Source organism: Podarcis raffonei, chromosome 7 (genome assembly GCF_027172205.1).
Source record: "Podarcis raffonei isolate rPodRaf1 chromosome 7, rPodRaf1.pri, whole genome shotgun sequence".
Taxonomy (NCBI): domain Eukaryota; kingdom Metazoa; phylum Chordata; class Lepidosauria; order Squamata; family Lacertidae; genus Podarcis; species Podarcis raffonei.
The window spans coordinates 29667812-29688975 of record NC_070608.1 but is presented as its reverse complement, the minus strand read 5'-3'; the positions used below and the strand labels follow the sequence as shown (position 1 = coordinate 29688975).

General features: G+C 41.8%; 2 protein-coding genes across 2 annotated transcripts; both read right to left on the bottom strand.

Annotated features, from left to right (window-relative positions):
• Window positions 1–361: 361 nt before the first annotated feature.
• LOC128417313 (myelin P2 protein-like) lies at window positions 362–5198 on the bottom strand. The gene is made up of 4 exons (XM_053395774.1): window positions 5028–5198; window positions 3405–3577; window positions 1679–1780; window positions 362–618 (listed from the first exon to the last, which is right to left on the bottom strand). The coding sequence occupies exons 1-4, from the start codon at window positions 5194–5196 to the stop codon at window positions 568–570; spliced, it is 495 nt and encodes a 164-aa protein (XP_053251749.1). The 5' UTR covers window positions 5197–5198; the 3' UTR covers window positions 362–567.
• A 5690-nt stretch (window positions 5199–10888) lies between these two features.
• On the bottom strand, window positions 10889–18832 carry LOC128417315 (fatty acid-binding protein, adipocyte-like). The gene is made up of 4 exons (XM_053395777.1): window positions 18001–18832; window positions 15593–15765; window positions 14892–14993; window positions 10889–11132 (listed from the first exon to the last, which is right to left on the bottom strand). The coding sequence occupies exons 1-4, from the start codon at window positions 18071–18073 to the stop codon at window positions 11082–11084; spliced, it is 399 nt and encodes a 132-aa protein (XP_053251752.1). The 5' UTR covers window positions 18074–18832; the 3' UTR covers window positions 10889–11081.
• Between the last annotated feature and the right edge of the window lie 2332 nt (window positions 18833–21164).

Below are 21164 nucleotides of genomic sequence, written 5' to 3'. Positions count from 1 at the left end.
GTCTCTAAGGTGCTGCTGGAAGGATTTTTTTTAAATTAAATAATATGTTATGCAGTTCAGGTATGCTTAAATTAATGTGCCTGGCATTCAACAGAATGAAGTGATATTTCTGGGTGGAGGTGAAAAAATAGTTCTAGAAGCTATCTGTATTCTACAATTTATTTTCTAGCCCCAGTTGCAGCCTGAGTAACTGAATAAGCTTTCATTTATTAGCCAGGTGTTTTTTCTCCAGAATTCACCCTATGTATGAGATTTTCTTTCATTTATCTGCCCTCTGGCCTAAGAGAATTGATTTCTTTTCACACAGGGAGACTCACTTCTGTCTAGCACATTCTATGCAGTAAAATAATACATTCATGGGTCGGATAGCGGTAAGCATTTATTGAATCACAAATACTTCCACATTTGCTTACATAGCCGTTTCTAAATCTATGTTTACAGCTTAGTTGCTCTATAGTAAAATGAATTGAGGGGGGAAATGGCATGATGTTTAGCTCCACCGCTTCCCCACAGAAATAATGTGGATTGGACAAACTAGATTCAGTTGAGTAGGGGCTTGGAGATTCCTCACATCTTCTCATAGACTCTTGTACAGGTGACACCTTTCATGGTGCATTCCTGAAAAATCAAAAATAACATTGGACATGTAGGTTACGCTTGTGTAAAGCCTAGTGAAATGACATTACATCAGGAGCGGAGAACCTATGGTCTTCTAGATATTGCTGAACTACAACTCCCATCAGCCCCAGCAAGCATGCTCAGTGGCCAGGGAACATGGTAGATGGAGTTCAGAAACATCTGGAGGGCCACAAGTTTCCCACCCTTGCATTACACTATCAACCAATGCTTGAAGATAATTACACATGGGAAGGAAAACAGTCCACCTGGGAAATGCATCTTTATTTTAACACTATCGAAACATCTTGACTAATTATAACTTGCACTATGTGGTGTGGCTAGTATCCAGTTTTTGCTTGTGCATACTTCTCTATCCCACAATTGGCTTTGCACCGACCTTTCATCCCTAGCAGTTACTTGTGGGGCTTGCACACACCTCAAATTGAAACACACATCCCAGCCTTGCATGCAGTCATTTAAAAAATGCTGTTGTAAATACATTACATGCAGTCATGAAATACTTTTAATCCATAATGTGTATGGCAGATGGGGAACAATTTGGTTCTTGCTTGGCTCCTGATCCCTGAGCAATGGCAGATGGTTATGTGGTGGCAACTACTTGAAAACCTTAAACCTGATTATGTTTAAGCCAAAGCCACATGCACAGCCTTGAAACCCCTAACCTTCATCAAGGTTGGCATTTGCATTAAACTGGGCATACAAGTGGAGAAAAACAAGATGAAATCCAGCCATTCTTGAACCATTGCTAAATCTAATTCAAGTGTACTTTCCCCTTAGCTACAAAGTAGTTTTAAAACTGTGTAATCTGTTTTAAACAGGCCCTTGAAGTCTGCCCTTTCTAGAAATTATAACAGTGATTGGAGGCTTGCCATTCAAAACTGGCAAAAATGCCCTTCAAAAACGTTGGGCACAATCCTTCAAATCCCACTATTACAACGAGAAAGCTAATAACATGGTTATAGATTTCTCACTGAAATCAATGTGATTGAAAACTGCCTAGAATGGGTCCCGTATTATGTAATTTAAAACAGTAACTTACCACCACCATTTTCCCATCAACTAGTTTCCTCCTTATTGTTGATTCTTTGCCATTCCACTTCTGCATTTGAACCAATGCACCTTTTTCTAAGGTTACAACAGTCTGGAGAAACAAAAGGGGGGGAATAAAAATGTCACTACTTGTTTATTATTTCTGCAAATATCAAGTCAAAGTCGGGATGCCATTTACGGAGGCAGGGGCAGTCATATACATCCTTGTTATTCAAGTAGCATATGATTATATCTCAAGAGCACTTGTATTTCTTTCTAATAATCATCATAGTAGTAGTAGTAGTAGTAGTAGTAGTAGTAGTAGTAGTAGTAGTTTATTATATCCTTCTTGTAAATGAGGCTCCTGGTGATCTCTGTCCAAGCAACTTATTGGACTGACACCTGTTTAGCTTCAGCAAAGCTGAAGCATAAGTTACATAGGTGGAGCCAGGACAGGAACAGGGGAGGTTGAAGGCATCTCCGATTTGAAGGACTGTCTGGTCCAAGTTCACTTTCAAGATAAGAACCAGAAGAAAGGAACAAAGGAAAGAAGTTGCTGATCAACAGTTAGTACCGCAAGAGCAGACTGAGTGGGTGCACAGCTCACCTGGTGTCACTTGTTGTCTCAAGAGACAACGGAGTACGTCTCTGGGAGTGAAGTCAGATCACTGCATTAGCAGCATCAAAGTGACTTCCTTGGGGTGCAAGCCTGGGCAGTGTGTACAGAAGTCCTCATCATTTCTATCTATAGCACATATAGAAACTGTCATCTTGACCATTGGATGCACTATTGGTCTCATCCGCTCAATCTGCCTGAGCCTATCTTCACATACAGGGGGAAGTCCCTAACTCACTGAAGATTTGAGACCCATTGGCCTTGGCCAGTCAAAGTCATTTCCTGGGGTGTGGCTGCTGTCTCATAGTAACAGCTTCTAGAAGCCACAGGAGAGAGCTGAGTGCAAGGTGGGGATCAAAGGTGGACAAAGTACCTCAAAAGGAGAATAATGTGTGTGTCCCCCACTAGAGATACTACCTGTCTCCTAGCACCCCATACACCCCCACTACAATGAGTGCACTGAATTCCTATTTAAATGTTAGTAATCAAGTTATCGTAATAACTCTTAATAACGGCCTCTTAAGTGAGATGGGTGCACAACCCTAGAGTCTGTCAAGACTGGCCCGTACGGGCAGGGGTACCTTTACCTTTACCTTTAATCAAGTTATATTAAATACTTAGTCACACTTAGAGTAGATGCACTAAAACGAATGAACATAACTGACTTTGGTCTATAATGACGACAACAACTCTTTTTATTTTAAAAAAATGTTCTAGAAAGAAGAAATGCCAAGCTGAGTTTACTCTGAGAGAACTGAGTGTTGGACTTTGTAAGCTAACAGTGTTTTGGGGTGTGGGCTGTCTCCTGCAATATCTGGTTGTCTGTTGGAGTGTTTGTGTTTCTCCACTGGTGCTTGACCTGTATATATGTAAGTTGGCAGAAGATATTAGGAAAAAAAGAAGCCTCCAGTGATATCTGACAGAGAAGGAAACCTGGGTAAGTGCTGTTCTCCTGGAAGGAACTTCTCAACACTTGAAGACTTGGAACAAGTGTAATGTTAACAAGTCCTGCGCTATCTGTATCCCACATATCAAGTTATCTTGGTTTCTGTCAAAACTGAACTGAAGCTGTTACAGCGCTGTTAAAAGGAAGAAAGTTGAGGGGGAAGCTATCTCTCACCTTTGTTTTCCTGTCATCTGCAGTGGTTTCTTGAAATTCCTGCCCCAACTTGAAAGTGATCTGTGTATTTTTGAAGGTGCTTTCAGTTCTGATTGTTACTTCATCACCCTTCATGCTGATGATGACTTTGGGTTTGGCCAAGCTGCCAAGTTTTCTGGTGGCCAACCCCACCCCTACAAACCAGATAAAGAACATTATACCCCATTGGGCATTGCATACGTTACACATTCCCCGGCCTCCAAAATACATCTGAAAACTTTAAGTGAAAAAAAGGAATGTCAGCTGGAGAGAATTACAGTATTAGTGGAGAGTGGTACAATTATTGATTGCCCATGTTCTCCCCAAACTATATTTGAATGGGAAGATTATTAGGGATTAGCAAATTATCTTAAAGACAAAGGGGAACATCTGTCAACCACACTGGTGTGTTTAAATGCAAAAGTCAATATGACACAAAATGCAATACTGGATTGAATAGAAGACCAGTGAAGACAGGACTACCTTATATCACATATCCCCTATACACAGAAGCAATTCAGGCATAAATATACAAGACTTGGTTTCTCTTTTGAGTACTCAGTATCTGAAGACTCACATCTGAATATGTGGACTAACTCCATTGATAAATAATGCATTTGAGGTGATATCAAGTGATCTCTGTGTAGTGCTTTTTGGGGGGTCTGTAATAGTTCATTCACAGATACAAATTATCCCTTAATGCTGCAATCTTGCATTCACTTACCAGGGGATAAGTCTTACTGAACTCATTGAACTTCTAAGTAGATGTGTTTAAGATTTCACTGTTAGTGCTGCAGGCATTTCTTGATGAATACATACATATGTATTAATCAGCCCTCCCCCAAAAAATCTCCATTTAAGAAATGAAATTTTCATTGTGTATTTTAACTGTTTGAGCTGCAACCTGGTAGTGTACTGCCTAACAAATGTACTGATCCTACAATATATCAAGTCAGCATTCTTGAAACTATATTAGCATTTTAGGGCAATTCTCTCTTTATACACTACTATACACATTTATTTATTTTTTGCAAATGATGCATTTTGTATGCTTTTTTCACTAATAAGTTTATAGACACATTGATCAAGCATACACATCTTTGTATGCAGAACACGGCTACGTACTTGCATTACAAAATTCAGTTAAATGTGAATTCTGAAAGATAGCTGTGTTTTTGTTTTCATATTGTTTCGGAAAGTGCAAATTAGGTAGGTTCACCTTTGAATGCAAATGAAACAGAATTTCTTCCCCATCTGTAATTAAAAGAAACAAACCCTAAAAGAATATGGTATGAATATGATACCCAATATTTCTGCGGAAGGAAAACATAATTCATGATACAAAACTGGGCTCTGAAAAACACCAGGCCATCACTAACAGATGCAATTTCACAATATGCAAGACAACAATGAAAGGAAAGGACAGAATCTGAGCATGGTTAGTAAGACAGAAGAAATGAATAATTTCTCTCGTTCAGCTTCCTTTTCAAGATGCTTAAGAAAAAAGTTTAATGATCTGAGTGAAAAGCAATAGGTACCAAAAGAAGACATCACTGAAGTGTACAGCGATGGCAGCAGTATACCAATATCCTAATCAAATCTCACCCAGTTCTTTCATGTAGTCATCAAAGTTTTCACTAGAGACAAGTTTCCAGCTTCCCACAAACTTGTTGCACATTATGCAGGGCTTGCAAGACAGTGTTTCCTCAGAAGAATGGAAGTGACAGGAAGAGTTCTCAGTAGGAGGCAGAAAGATTGTGTGAGCCACACGCATCTCAATGGCATCTTTTTAAGAGAGTCCCAGGATGTGTAGCGTTCAAGGCCACCCAATGCAAAGCGACAACGTCAGAGGCCAAACAATGGGCATTTTGTTCCAAGCAATTCATGCTGGTCCCAAGACTAGCAACATTGCGCCTGCCACCAACTCCTCCACTATTGTCATAAAGCAGAATAGTTAGGACTAGAACGTGATCTTGCTGTTATTATGCTGGAAGGAAGATCCGGCACAAAGCCACTGTGGAGAACAATATTTGGTTTTCAGGAGGGTGTTATGGGTATGACTAGCAGTTTGTGTGTTTTCAAGAGCAGAGCAGAGGCCTTTTGTTCAAGCTGTAGAGAGTTTTGTGCTGGCCACAAGAAATAATTGGGAGTCTGAAATGTTCTTTACACAGGGGAGTCGGGCCTATCATCCTTGAGGAGGCAGTAGTTTTACTACTTCTGAAAAACTCATTTCAAACGACATGGTTTTAGACAACTCCCATCCACATGCTAACACGCCCTTTTTGAGCAAGGTGATTGGAAGGGTAATAGTAGTCCAACTGTAACAGGACTTGGAGGATCCTGATTGCATCTATTACTGTTGAGTTCCAACCTGCCTTGGAGACTGACTCAGCCTTATTCACCCTGTTGGATGACCTTTATCAAGAGATAAAGGATATGTGAGTGACCCTATTACCCTTTCATTAACCTGGTATCATCCTGGACCATCTCATTGGGATGGGAGTTGGGGGCACAGTTATTCAATGGTTCTATTCGTACTTGCATGATACCTGACCAGAGAGTAGCATTGCAGGGAATGTCAATGTCTACCAGCCCCCTGGAAAATATGCTATGGGGTCTGATAGTTCCAATCTTGTTCCTGATGTAGCTTAGCATCAAGGTGTTGGGTGAGATTTAGAGCAAGGTGTCTTCAGTGTACTTATTGTTAACACCCAACTATATTTCTCCATACAATTACACACACACACACACACACACACACACACAAAATATGGTAGGAGACTAGGAATGCTATTCTCTTAAGATACATCTGTTCACAAGTATCAAAAATGGAGAGGAGTTTGAAAAAGGATAGTAAATTAACTTTTTTTTCATAGCCATTATTATTATTATTGCTTAATCCATGTATGTGGTTCTTTACTAAAAATGTGAGGGCGGGTTCCCACCTTTAGAGCAGGTGTAGGGAACCTTTGGCCCTCCAGATGTTGCTGAATGACAACATCCATCATCCCCAGCAAACATAGCCAGTGGCCAGGGGTGATGGAAATTGTAGTTCCCTACACCTGCCCTAGAAGCATCTAGATAGCGATACCAGGAGATACAGGATGTGATGGAAGGAGAAAAAATTAAGGTAGAGAAGCAGGGCAGGATGTCATCAAATATTCGTGCTACTGACAACCAGGAGCTTTGATCAGATACTCCAGAAAGAGTGTGGAACTCACAGCCCAGTGACTCTGTTGATGGTGGTAGCCAATTTGTGGAGTGAGGTAGCAGCCACCATGGTTGAGGAAGAAGGGCAATTTTCATGTGAGATCTCAGTGTAGACCTGTGAAATCTCGGGGTAGGGTAGTACAGTGGTACTTCGGGTTGCATACGCTTCAGGTTACAGACTTCGCTAACCCAGAAATAGTGCTTCAGGTTAAGAACTTTGCTTCAAGATAAGAACAGAAATCGTGCTCCGGGGGTGCGGCAGCAGCAGGAGGCCCCATTAGCTAAAGTGGTGCTTCAGGTTAAGAACAGTTTCAGGTTAAGAACAGACCTCCGGAACGAATTAAGTACTTAACCCGAGGTACCACTGTACCTATTTTTAAAACACAGGTTGCCATCTTGCCCAACCTCCTTCCTCCTTAAGTGAAAGAGGGGAAACTTTTCTAGCCCTTCCATTCCTAGTTTAGAGACTCTGAGGAGTGCAGTAGCTACTGGTTAACAGGGCCAGAAAGGCATTTTACTCCCAACCACAGCTAGTATTAGGTTAAGGGGTTTTCACCTTTCATTCAGTAGGTAGCAACTGTTAGGCATCTCATCTCCATTGGGAAGGGTAGAAGTTTAAAGGTGGGGGAACCCTGAAGGGGTCATGAAAGGTGAACAGCCCCTGCCCCTAGCTTGGGTGGGTCAGGCTGTCCAGTAGCTATCTCAAGATACCAGTGGTCCAAGTTGCATAGTTATCTGCCATGCTGGGTCACTGATGCCAATTAATGACCAGTGGATGCCCTGACAGGCATGTGATATGATGGCAGCACATCAGGTTGGAAGTCCTTTAGCCTACAGATCCTAACCCAATGCCAGCCCCACCCATGTCTGTCAGTCAATAAAGTTGTGGCCAAGTTTTCATCCATACATATCTCTTGGTCTTTATTGTTTTGCACCCATACTTGGCCATGGCAGGGGCTGCCAGGGTGACTGCCCCACAAAAACTGCAGTGTAGGTGAACACCTTTGTTTCAAGCAGCTCCAATAATCTTTGTATTGAATCACAAAGACAATCAAGGTGTGGAGAATATTCCTGACTACAAAGGTGAAAGGAATGGTTGTTTAATAGTAAGGAAAGTGTCTACAGCCTCATTGTGACCCAAAGTTACTCGATTTTCAATTATTGTTCTTGTGGTGCAGAGTGATAGCTTAAGAAAAAGAGTGACAAATAGGCAAAACTTCATGCAATTTCTTTGTAGACTATAAGTAGCAGAACTCAAATGAAAGCAAGATCTGGCGCACCACAGAGTCATCTGTTGCGATGAGTAATGTAGGGGAAAGGACAAGCAGATTATTATTACCACATAGCCTGAGTTTATGAAAGCAATAAGCCTGTCAAGATAATCTGGAGCCTCTTGACCTCACATGTAGGTCAAGTGATTCAGCAGGGCAAATCTTTCGAAATATGCTGATAGACATGGTCTTGCTACTTGCATGTGAAAAGTTGGTTGCCTCTCTGGCTCACCATCATTCAGGAATACTAAAAGCAAGACACAGAAAATTTTATGGGGCAGTTTTTGACCCTAAGCTGACGTCCAATGTATCTTGAGACATGAGAATGTCCCAAACGAAAGCATCAGGAGAAGAACACTTTAATCTGCTTCACTTGGTTTTAAAATGGAAGCTAAGAAACCAACACAGATAGTCTTAGGGGGTGTTTTTCTGCCCCAAACTGAATTCAAGGTGCCTCAGCTTGCTAAATTATTCCAGAATAAATCACGTGTAATGTGTCAGGAAAAGGGCCTTATCTGCTTCTCTTTCTTGAAAAATGGCATGGGGTAGATGAAATCTGATAAAATTGAACAATCTGAAAATATTAATTCATATCTGAGGTTGAACAACTTAATTTGGGGTGGTGCAGGGGAAGGGAATCAATTATCCAAGACCAGTGTTCAAATCCTCACATGGTCATGAAGCTCATTGCGTGCCCTTGAGTCAGTCACTGCCTCTCAGCCTAATTTACCTCACAGGGTTGTTGTGGGGATTCAGTGAGGAGGGGGAGAAGCATGTATGCCACACTGACCTCCTTGGAGGAAAAGATGGGCTATAAACACAATAAGAAATACAAAATCCATGTGCCACAATCATTTTGTAATGTATGGCTAAGACCTAAAGGTAAAGCTTCCCCAGAATTCTCTCCTTGTGCATCATGTAATATAAGAATCAAATGAAGACGAAATGAGATCCTGGGAGATATGAGAGAATGGGAAATGTAAGGTTTCTAAACTCTGCAAGACTTTTTGCATGTTAATAATGAGATCATTTCATTTGAACAACTAAGAGAGAGACTGTTACCTTTTGTTCCTCAAAGGTTTAAGTATTTTCAGATAAGGCAACCCATACATTCTTTAAAAAGAAAGTATGGAGCCTTTGGAAGTTGTCAAAAATGAAAATTATAATAAATGAGCCAGTTGGAAAAGGAAAGGTGGGTACAATCTGTAGACTATATTCATTATTGGCTTTGGTTTAAAGATAGGAAAATGTGAACTCATGTTATTTTTTTTCATATATACATATTTGTGTGTATGGGTTTTTTTGTAATAAATGTTAGTAACGGATTAAATAAATAAATGGGGGGTGTCTTAATTGCTTAGAACATCTTTTTGCTCAGCATGTAAACTTTGTGTGAAGCACCATACCCACAAAACCTCCCCACCAAACCAGCTCATTTGTAAGATTCAGTGGGTTTTCTTGGGATGCGTTTTGCCTCAGGTACTTTTTGTTTTTGTAAATGGTAAGTCACTGAAATTTAGGAACAGTGTTTCCTACTGCAGAGGAACCAATAAATGAGAAGTAGGTCTGCTTCTGTGTAAGTTCTGCCACGGAAAATGCAGCCAGGGTGGATTACAACCTTGTGCAACTATCTACCATCCAATCTGAAGTCTTCTTTAGTGGGAAAAAGCTCTAATAATAACTGACTGGGCAGACTATACTGATCCTCCAATCCACTAAAGATTCCTTAACAGCACAATCCAATGCTGTGTCTACTTAAAAGTAAACCTCATTGAATTCCACAGGACTTACTTCCAGGTAAGCAGGCACAGGCCTACAGCTTCATGCATGGACTAGGAGACTTCACTGCCTAGTGTTTGGGGAGCAGTTGTGTATCTGATATGATATGGCACTGAATGCAGCCTTCACACATAATTCTTCATCTGGGTTGCTTGAACCATCATCTTTGAGAGTTAAGCAAACTATGCTTCTTCTGCCTGTGTACACATGAGGCTGGCTCATGTCAGACTACTGAACCCTTGAAGCCAGTTGCGTACTCTGAGTCACATCAAGTTTCAGGCACAAGTCCTTCCCATCCATTCCCAACATCCTTTTAACTGGGGAGATGCCAGGGATCAACCCTGCAACTCCTCAGTGTCTGCTCAGCCCCTGAGCTAAAGCCCCACCCTTCTAGATGAGCTTCTCCAATTAAATGTGTGGGAGAGCATTTTGATGAGGACAATGTAGTGCGGATGCGACGGAAAAGTTCCATGCACGAACGACAATGGGGAAAGCAAACAAAATGGAGTTAATTGCAACATTTCCTCCCCAACCCAGTGCTGGATGACTTGGTAAGATTCCTTACTGTGCCAAGAAGTGTGTGTGATAGATGCCTGCATGTTTGTGCATGAAGTATATATTGCCCATGCACACTGCTGCCAAATGTCCATCAGTAGAGTGGAGCTCAGTGGCTGAAGATCTGCTTTGTATGCAGATGGTCCTGAATTCAATCCCTGGCATATTCCAGTAGGGCTGGGACAGAATCCTGCCAGAAACCCTGCAGAAACACTGTCACTTGGTATAGATCAGGGTTTCCCAAACTTGGGTCTCCAGCTGTTTCTGGACTGCAATTTCCATCATCCCTGACCACTGGTCCTGCTAGCTAGGGATGATGGGAGTTGTAGTCCAAAAACAGCTGGAGACCCAAGTTTAGGAAACCCTTGTATAGACAATATCCAGCTAGATAGACCAATGTTCTGACTTCCTATGACAGCTGGCTGAGCATCTAGGCAGGTCCCACACCAAGGAAGGTCAGGTTACCAGGTACCTCTGCTGTAGAGAAGAAATGGCTGTTCTAGATGCCAGGTTTTTGCTACTATTTTAAGAGGGGATTAGTGAAGCTTGGCAGATCCCACAGGAAGAATTCTGAAATCTCACTTTGGACTTATTCCTTATTCGGCTTCCATACAGAATCTGACCGCAAGGAAACAGCAACATTGTTTCTTTATCATTAAGCATTTTATTGAATAGTCACCATACTTTTAGGTTGAATACTGTATACAGGTTCTTTGGGAACGGTTCTATCAATAACATATCAGTTCTTTGGAGAAAGCAACTGCCTTGTGGGGCTCTGCATCCCGAACCAGCTAACTCTTCTGCTTCTGTGTCCCACTAACCACACAGGGGAAGGAGTCTATCTTCATGCTTTCTCATACACTCTGGTGCAGACAACGTTGTTCATTTCACACTCCTAGGAGGTAAAAGACAGGAGAATCAGTACATCACAAAATCCATTCTTTTCATACAAGCAACTTCAAACAAGTTGCTCAAGTGTTCAGTTGTTCAAATAAGTATTTGTTGAGGTGAAAAGTTTCAAGATTTACAAGAATGCCAACAGTTGAGTAAGCAGTCTGACTTTAGCTAAGACAGCAGTATTATTGTTTTATTACTTGCCCTTCACCAAAAGATCCCAGAACAAGTGTCAGCATTAAAAAACCACAGTAAGAAACCCCAAACCCATAACCTTAAAATCATAATCCATAACACACATTACAGGTAGAATACCAAACTCAGTTCTTAATGGCACAGGTAAAGAGGTTCATCTTCAGCAACCAACATTCGTTGTTAAAAGATTGTGCCAAATGCATCTCTGTGATGAAGGAGTTCCACATTTTGAGGGCCATTGCCAAGAGGACTCTCTCACAGCTTGTCACCCCCTAAACCTTTGACAGTAGCAAAAACTCCAGGAGGGCTTTCTCTGCTTATCTTAATCTGTTGCTGCTCTTTCAGACATTTGAGGCCAAAGTTTCAGGGCTTTAAACACTAACACAAACATCTTGAAGTAGGCTTGGAGAATAGGCAACCACTACAGATGCTTCACTGCAAGTTCTGCAGCACTTACAGCTTTTAAGGGGAATCCCACATAAATCAGCTTGCAATGGTCTAATCTGGGGGTTATCAGAGTATGGAGCATCTCCTGTTCACATCCCTTATGGTGTTTGTAAATGCAGGAGGACCAGAACTAGATTACTAGAGAACAAGCCCCCATTCAGATGCAGCCACAGTAGTACGAGAGATGCTTCTGCAGGTCACAAGTCAGAGTTGTTGACAAAATGACACAGCAAAATGGGCCTGGCCCAAATCACATGATCGTTCACACCACCAACCGGCAACCTCACTGGTGACCACTGTTACATCATTCACAAGCATCTTACAGCTGTGCACATATTTGTATACATGGCAGCAGCTTCCATGCCCCCACATATAAAGGGAGCCTTGTTCTGGTGAATGTCAAATGCTGAACACAACAAGTGATTTTGTGGGGCACCAACTTAACATTCCAAATGCGGGTGGGAAGTCAGTACTCACTAAGAGATCGTTCTGGATTTAAAGTGCTTGTTCTAAACCTTAAGCATGGGGTCAGGCCAGAACCCCAGAAAATCCAAAGCTTTTCCTGAGCCCCAGTAGCTTGCTTCTCACCAACAGATTTCCATGGGCCCCCAAAATTAGATTCTCCATCCCCCAATAACCTCAAACCCTGAAGAAGAATGATGTATAACTGATTGTCATGCAGAGGCAGAATAAGCCACAGTAAATTGTTTTTATGCCTCAATGACGTCTAAGCTGCACTAGTTTAATATAGGTACTCTCTGTCAGACTTCCCAAAATGCAGTCTAGAAAATTCCAGCAGCCTCAAAAGTGCAGCCACTAATTTGTTGCCCAATAGATTATTGACAACACACCTCTCCCAACATATTTTGGGACTCAATTCAAAGCACAGTTTTAGAGCTGTAAAGCTTTGGAGGTCTGGGTCCTGGTATTCTACGTTTGTTATCACTAGTGCTTTTGAGTATGTTCCTAATAAAAGGCAAAATATAGAGAACAGTGTTGATGGGGAACTTGTGGCCCTTCTGATTTCAGCAACAGTGTGAGATTGTGGGAACTGTAGTCAAACAACATCTGGAGGACCCACAGCTTCCCAACCTCTGATAGAGTTTTGGAGATAAGAGCGTGTGTCCTGGAAGATAATTTTGATTCTTTTTCGGTGCAAAAAAGAGATACACCCTGACAGAAGAGAAGCTAGGCAGAGAGGTGCCCAGATTTCCCTGTACCTTAATGCTGACTGGCAGTATCAACCACTGTTTCATCCAATTACCTGGCGTCTCCCTTAATCTGTGAACTATGCCTACGGCTGGTAGTCTACATGCATGGACATGTGCAGAGTTCAGTAAGTTTGGCTAGATCTGACAACTGGCACAACAGCCAAAGAAACTTGGAGGTAAGTTCACGCCTGCAAGCTGGTCAACCCGCTTATGTGTCTGTGGGATTCCTCTTGCAGAAAGTCTTAGACAGCACCCTTGTAGCATCTTTGAAGTAGCTGCCATTAATACTTGATGTCCCCCGCCCCTGAGATCCTACACATTGGGGTGGCAAGCAGGGAGCTATTTGTCTACTCATTGTAAACCATTATTAGGAAGAACAACACACCTTTCACCCTAAGGTCCCAGGGCAGGTTACAACAATTAAACCCCAGTATTAAAAACTATCATCAGTTTGTTTATAAAACCTGTGTTCTGCCAATTGCAGAGATGGTTTGAAACCCTGTAGGTACTGGCCATGGAATATGTCCCTTTACTCAACAGGATGGATTTTATAAGCCCATCAATTAGTGCCAAATTTATTGCCCGTCCTTCTCCAGTAGGTCCCAAGGCAGGTTACAGCACTATAAAATTCAGTATTAAAAACAATTAAAACAAATTACAGTCATTTGGACAGGGTGGGTCCTGAAAGCACACATCTCACATTTCAAAAGCCAGGCTAAATAGGTGCATCATCAGCATCTGATGAAAGCTGTGTAGCGAAGGTGCCAGATGCACCTCTCTGTGAGGTGGGAATTTCACAACTCAGGGCCTACCACACATCCCAGGCTTATGAAGGGGGTGGAACTACCAAGAGGGCTCCCTCTGCTTATCTTAATATCCAAGATGGTGTGTAGGGAAGGATGCAGCCTCTCAGATATTTTGAGCATAAGTAGTTATGGGCTTTAAATAGTATTGTGAGTGCCTTGGATTGGGCCCAGAATACAACTGGCCACTAATGAAACTGTTTCAAAATGGTTTGTTTCTTTTTTGCAAATTCCAAGTAGACCCCAGCCAGTAATCTGGCTGCTGCATTTCGGACCATTTGAAGTTTCTGTGTTGTCTTCAAGGGCAGCCCCACCTAGAGCACATTGCAGTAATCCAATCTGGAAGTTACGCTGTAGCTGGCAACAGGAACTCCCTCAATTTCCAGTGCCTTCCAAAAACCTGCATACCTACCTTTTCCATCTGACCCTATGTCTATACACTTGCAAAAATGGTATTCAGAACATTACCTTCATCATCAAAGACCATTTAAGCCCACTGATTCCAATTAACATGTATTCTTAACAATATCACTGAGTCAATAGCACTTTAAAATGGGATTGAGTGATGCCCTTGAACCAGCTTTCCCCCACCCGATGTCTTGGACTACTGTTCCCATCAGCCCCAGTTATCACGGCCATGCTGACTGGGGCTGGTGTGAGTTGCAATCCAAACATTTGCAGCTGCCTTAAACCATAGCAGCATATTGTACGATTTAAAGTTTGTCCCGAGTGAATTTTAGCTGTTTCCCGTTCCTGTTTCCTTAGGTTCAAATGCAAGGAAATGCTGGATCAGATTATGTACCATGGCTCTCATAAAATGAGAAACACCATGTTTACAGATATATTGTCCAAATACAAATGCCTGCAAGGAGCAGCCATCAAAGTGTGCTGTTTTGATGTAAAAAATTGTTTGAGCAATTGCATTCCATGCCCCCTTAAAAGTAATTTCTGTACCTATTAAGCTCTTCTGTCACCATGCATGGCATTTAGTATAGATTGCATCGTTGCTTCCATTTTTATCTCTCCCTTTCATTAGCGGTAGCGCATAATTTTGCCATTTCTACTGTCACATTGCAATATAGATACAAGAGAAAAAGAACTCACCACAACCAGCTTTCCATCTTCTATTTTTCTTTTTATTGTGGTCTCTTTGCCATCCCATTTCTGCGACTGATTGAGTGACCCATTGTCTAATGTTACAATACTCTGCCAAGAAAAGAGTGGATATCTGGTTAGTGGATCCAAAATCATGTTAAACTGTGGTTAAGAAGCTTATTTATGGTTTCGCCCAATGCATGAACTGGCAAACCATGGAGTGATTGCCAAAGCACACATTTCCAGAAGCTAAACCAGGGGTAGCCAAGGTGGTACCCTCCAGATAAAGCTTTTTGCTTGGCTGGATAGAAAGTAGAGATATGTAAATAAGGGGAGAGAGAGTATGTGGTTGGAATGTAGCCCACTAGACAAAAATCAGCACCACCTCCAATGCTCTGCCCACTCTTCCATTGGCCCCTGCCAACCCCTAGAACATGGCCCCCAAACAGTCGTTGACAAGAGAATGTGGCCCTCAGGATAAGAAATGTTCCCCATCCATGGCCTTGGAAGTGCATACCAAAGGTTCCCATGACCATTAACTACTGCTTGATACCTTGGGCAAACTCTTCCTCCACATTCAGGTGGAAAAATCAGTCCATCCAAATCTGATCTTTCAGATCCACTCCACCTCCCACACCACACTTCAAGTGATATCCATCCTGCACCACCAAGACTTGGATCAAATAAATTAAGAAAACAGCAGGACATACCTTTACTTTCCTGTCATCTGCTGTGGTCTCATCAAACGGTTCCCCCAGTTTGAAGGAAATCTCAGTGTTCTTTAAACTGCTCTCTGTTTTGATGGTTATAACATCTCCATTGCAACTGATGATCACATTGGGCTTGGCAACACCAGCCAACTTCCTGGTGGGAAAGCCCACGCCTAGAAGCCAAATGAAACACTGTTAAGCTCTCAGCGTAAGCTGCTGGGTGTCTGAAGATCAAGACAGTTAACTAGTCAGGGCAGTGGGACATCCCAAGCTAGGTCCTGCAGGATAACTTTAAGGGAAGAGTGGGGAAGATTTAAAAGCACAGCGTGGGCAACCAAACATTTGTCCTGCTCAAGCTTCCCTTCTCTGCAACTATTCACACACACACACACACACACACACACACACACACACCGGGGTCTACCTCAGGGCAGAGCATAACCGGAAGAAACAGCTAGAGAAAAACTATTTCAGGAGAAGAGCATTGGTGGCAAAATGGAGAATGAAGTGTTATGCATTCCCATGCTGTGGTATTGAGATAGTGCAGGACAAACATCTATCCAGACCAGGACGCCATGTTCTACAGTAGTCATGCGCCTCCAAGAGTCCCAAGCTGGATCTGTGCACAATAGCAATTTCCTGCTTGTGTTTCCCAGTGACATATTCAGATGACCATTGTGACCTTCTGAAGTGGTAACATATTGCCATCATGACTTGTAGCAATTGATAACCTTCTCCTCCATGAATGTGTCTAATCCCCTTTTATCCTGCACTTTAAAGCTCAGTGTCCGAGCACTCTTCTTTTCTTTTGCTTCCAGAGCTTTCCCTGCAAAAACCCTCTCTTTAAAGCTGAAGGGCAACAAATGACAATTCAGGTTTTCCGTGGAATGCAGTTTGCTCCAATTCAGCTTTAGAGAGTGGGTCTTCACGGAGAAAGCTCCAGAGCAAAAAAAAAAAAGTGCCTGGACATGAAGCTTTAAAGTGTGGGCCGCTTCTAGAAAGAGCAGAGGAAAGGCAAGCATGGGTAAGTCCTGTACTGGTGGCCACTGACACATCTCAGGGGAAAACTTGTTTACCACTTTTGAGTTCCTTGGAGATATAAATGCAATAAAAAACAAAAAGATGGTAGCCAATTACAGAGTTTCATTTATGTACTACATAAACCATGCTCCCTGCTTTACGGTGCTTGCCACTATCCATTTATCCATTTCCAGTATGCTGGCCTTTCTGTTGTCAAAACCACACTGCCCATGAATAAGAGGAGAGTATCAGCAAACTCATGGTAACTTTCCTAATGGTTGCAGAAACACAAAGTATTTTTAGGGGGGGACTTAGGGGGTCCACCCCCATAAAAACCCAGCTCAGTGAGGACTGAACGTGTTTATTGCTCATAAAATACCAGTTGAGCTCAGAAATGGGGGGGGGGGACTGAAGACTGAACAGGGGCGGGGGAGAATAGAACTGATGGAGAACAGGATGAAAATCACATCTGGGTACATAGGATAGAGGAAAACCACCTCATTGGATGGATATATCATTTCTGAGAAGTTACTTTCAAATGAACCCCAAAATGGACAGAGAAATCAAAGAGCGATGTAGCTAAACTGGCTACCAGTACTTTAATATCCCCCTACCCATGAAGAACCACCCCCCAGACCATGGGGGCTGAGCATGTCCAGCGGGCACCGTTTAAAAGCAAGCGGAATGGAGGGGAAACACCACAGATTAGCTGGTTCATGAAAAGAAGCACTCCACACTGAAATATTTTGTTGGCAAGCAGCACTTATGGGTTTTCTTTCTAAATATCCCGCTGCTAAAATAGTGGCAACACTATTCAGGTAGCTATCAGTTCAGCAACATGATTAAATGGTAATGAGTAAAAAGGATTTCATTAAGTTTTTTTATAAATGACCTAGCACTATAAACACTTTAAGTAGATATTTTGAATAGTCCCGTGTTACAGACTTTTTTCTAGTACTAGTTAAAAAACAGAAAAATTAACAGATAAAAATGGTACCCTTGTAGCCTTTGTGTGGAAAATGGGCTGAGCTTACAATAGGTCTTACTACTAAATAAGCTTCTTTAGGATTACCATGCAATTTATTTGGAAATCATTCAAAATAACAATGTGGCACCTGCTTAATAAGCATGCATAGGATTATGCAACAACAACTTGATTCGAGTTACAGCATTCCATCCTGACTCTCACTTTATTAAAGAAGTCTAAATCCAGTAAACTCAGCAACTTAATATTAAATTCAGAACTATATACTTACAGAACAGCAGCTGATAATTTGTTTTTTAGTTATCAATGTGGCTGGGGAAAAAGTATTTTCACACATAAAAAAACTGAAGCAAAAAACTCAGCATCATAACCAAACCCACCAAAAATATTGCTTCCTACTTACCAAGTTCTTTCATATAGTCATCAAATTTTTCAGTGGAAACAAGCTTCCAGGTTCCCAAAAATTGTTCACACATGGTGTAGGATTAACTAAGTCTCCTGAGGAACTTCTTACAAGTTTAACTAAGCACCACAAAGAGCACAGCACCTCTACTATACAGCCAGATGATGACTTTAAAAAGAAACCCTGAGCATGTGACCCTCAAAAGATTAGCCAATGGTAACAGAGACTCTCAAGGACTCCAATTACCAGAGTTTCTTCCTTTCTCAGTGGGTCATAGTACTATTAGTCACTGCAATATAAATCACTGTATTGTCAGCACTTAATTATTGTGCTTGAGTGTCTATGGCAATTTCTGCTGTTGCATCCTAATTAATTTTCCTGGTTGGGGAGGAAATATTGTAACCTTTATTCTGCATTGATTTAGTAATGACTCCTCGCCACCACATGATTACACACTCACAATTACTAATAGAGGAATCCTGTGCATGGTTCATTCAGAAGATAGTGAGGCCCACAGTGCTATCTTCTTCCATGACTCAGCAGCATAGAAATACTTGAGTTGTCTTAAATGGTGCATGCCAAAACTTTAAATGCATGGTGGTAGAAGAGCTGCTTTAGTTGCTCTAGGGTAGGTGGATCAAAGACTGTGATCTTCAAAGCTGCTCAGATGTGGCAGCTTGGATAATCAAAAGATTCTTATTACAATATCATGTAAATGTTATGGGAGTGATTTTTGAATCAGAGTGGCTATGAGAAAATGAATGCAATCAACTCTCATGTCACGCTGATTCACATTACAGTCCTGTGCATGTCTATTCAAAGGTAAGACCAAATTCAGTTCAGAGGGATTTACAGTACTCCTTACTAAATGTGCACAGGATTGCAGCCTTAGCCTACTAAAGTTCATAGGCCCATTCATGGGTGAGTAGTTTCAGAAGTGCACTCATACAGCTAGACCCTGTGCATTCTTACTCTAAACTTTGTCCCACTGAAATTTTAGCATGGTACTTACTCCATTCCTGCCAACCTAGCAGTTCGAAAGCACGTCAAAGTGCAAGCAGATAAGTAGGTACCGCTCCGGCGGGAAGGTAAACGGCGTTTCCGTGTGCTGCTCTGGTTTGCCAGGAGCAGCTTAGTCATGCTGGCCACATGACCCGGAAGCTGTACAACGGCTCCCTTGGCCAATAAAGCGAGATGAGCGCCGCAACCCCAGAGTCGGCCACGACCGGACCTAATGGTCAGGGGTCCCTTTATCTTTACCTTACTTACTCCATAGTAAGTGTGTGCATAGAACTGGAAGCTTAAACTGGCTTGTCTCCTTTAATTCACACTCAGTTCACACTCAGAACAGATCTGGTGAAATCAATGGACAAATCAAACATGTCACTGATCAGGATTTATGCCAGGCATAGGCAAACTCGGCCCTCCAGATGTTTTGGGACTACAACTCCCAACATCCCTTGCTAACAGGACCAGTGGTCAGGGATGATGGGACTTGTAGTCTCAAAACATCTGGAGGGCCGAGTTTGCCTATGCCTGATTTATGCTGTTATGGACAAATGCAAATAGAAAAGAAAAGGAAGAATTGTTCTTGCTAGGGATGGGCAAAACTGTAATTTGGTTTCTCTCAATTTCTCATTTTTCCAAACCTATGTGATTTTGCCAAATATGCATGCTTTGGCATGCAGTTTCCCCTAATATAGATTTTTGTTACGGTATTTCCCCTAATAAATGCATTTTTATAGTATATGATTTTTTTTTTTGGTACAATACTGGGCTGAAAAACTGCACTGCAAAAATGTGCAAATTTCAAAGGATTTCTGTGTTTTGGGTTGCACATTGTTTTGGAACATGCAAGTTAGGTATCTTCTCCTTTATATGTGAACAGAATCTTGGAGAAGCCAGTTCCAGAGTCTGACGATGTGCTGATTGAAGCAGTCCTTGCTTTTGTCTTAGCAGCACCCTTAACAAAGCACAGTACCTTGGATTCTTTAGGGAAATTCACGCTTGTTGAAATAGTTTCACAGTGCTTTTAGTGTATAGCACTGGTGTTGCTTTAAGCTAGATGGTGAGAGACCTTTGAGGCCGCCTAACAATATTAATCAACCTTTCACTCATTTTTGAAAGGAATCAGTCTTTTTTTGAACTTTGTTCCTTCATTTCCTCCCTCTCGCTGGCTCCTAGCTTTGACTCTTGCTTCTTTACCCATTTAAGAGGGGAAATGAGTTTTCAGTTATACAGCTGGGCTTTTATAGAGGGAAATTATTCTATTATTCTTTGTGACAAGCAGCTCTTGTTTACGTGGCCCTTGGGAGAGCCTTACAGGAGTAGGGTTCTGGTTTTTCTTTTTTCTTGGCAGGACTCCAGTGAATTTATCAGCTTCATGACAGGAAGAAAGCTTTTCTCATCATGAAGGCTGTGTACAAACTACACATTTTAAAGCACCCCCCTCCAAAAAAAGAATCCTGGGAACTTTAGTTTGTTAAGAGTTCTGGGAAGTGTAGCTCTGTGAGGGTAAAGAAACTGCAGTTCCCAGAAAGCACAATCAGGATGGTCAGATAAACACTTCACACATGAGGTCACAAGTTGCACATTTTCTTCATGTGATAAGTGTTCTATGTGTGCACATACAGCTCCTCCATGTAAGCAGATCATAAAATAATAGACTTCTAGAGTTGGAAAGGACCCTGAGGGTCACAATTTAAAGTGTTAGTGCGGACTTTTAAAGCCTCAGCCCAGTATACCTGAAGGCATGTCTCCACCTTCATCATTCAGCCCAGACACTGAGGTTCAGCTCCTAGGGCCTTCTGGCAGTTCCCTTACTGCGAGAAGTGAAGCTACAGGGAACCAGGCAGAGGGCCTTCTCAGTAGTGGCGTCTGCCCTGTGGAACGCCCTCCCATCAGATGTCAAGGAAATAAGCAACTATCTGACTTTTAGAAGACATCTGAAGGCAGCCCTGTTTAGGGAAGTTTTAAATGTTTGATGTTTTATCGCTTTATTATTATTATTATTATTATTATTATTATTATTCTGTTGGGAGCCGCCCAGAGTGACTGGGGAAACCCAGCCCGTTGGGCGGGGTATTAATAATAATAATAATAATAATAATAATAATAATAATAGATCTATTTCGACCCCTGCAATACAGGAATATGCAGCTGTC

Excerpts from the sequence above, each read along its gene's own strand:
- LOC128417313 (XM_053395774.1), bottom strand. The coding sequence starts at position 5,196 with ATGCGTGTGGCTCACACAATCTTTCTGCCTCCTACTGAGAACTCTTCC. Across the intron at positions 3,578-5,027 it reads TGACTACATGAAAGAACTGG|GGGTGGGGTTGGCCACCAGA; the intron begins GTGAGATTTGAT and ends TCTGGTTTGTAG. Across the intron at positions 1,781-3,404 it reads CAGATGACAGGAAAACAAAG|ACTGTTGTAACCTTAGAAAA; the intron begins GTGAGAGATAGC and ends TTGTTTCTCCAG.
- LOC128417315 (XM_053395777.1), bottom strand. The coding sequence starts at position 18,073 with ATGTGTGAACAATTTTTGGGAACCTGGAAGCTTGTTTCCACTGAAAAA. Across the intron at positions 15,766-18,000 it reads TGACTATATGAAAGAACTTG|GCGTGGGCTTTCCCACCAGG; the intron begins GTAAGTAGGAAG and ends TTTGGCTTCTAG. Across the intron at positions 11,133-14,891 it reads AAGATGGAAAGCTGGTTGTG|GAGTGTGAAATGAACAACGT; the intron begins GTGAGTTCTTTT and ends TTTACCTCCTAG.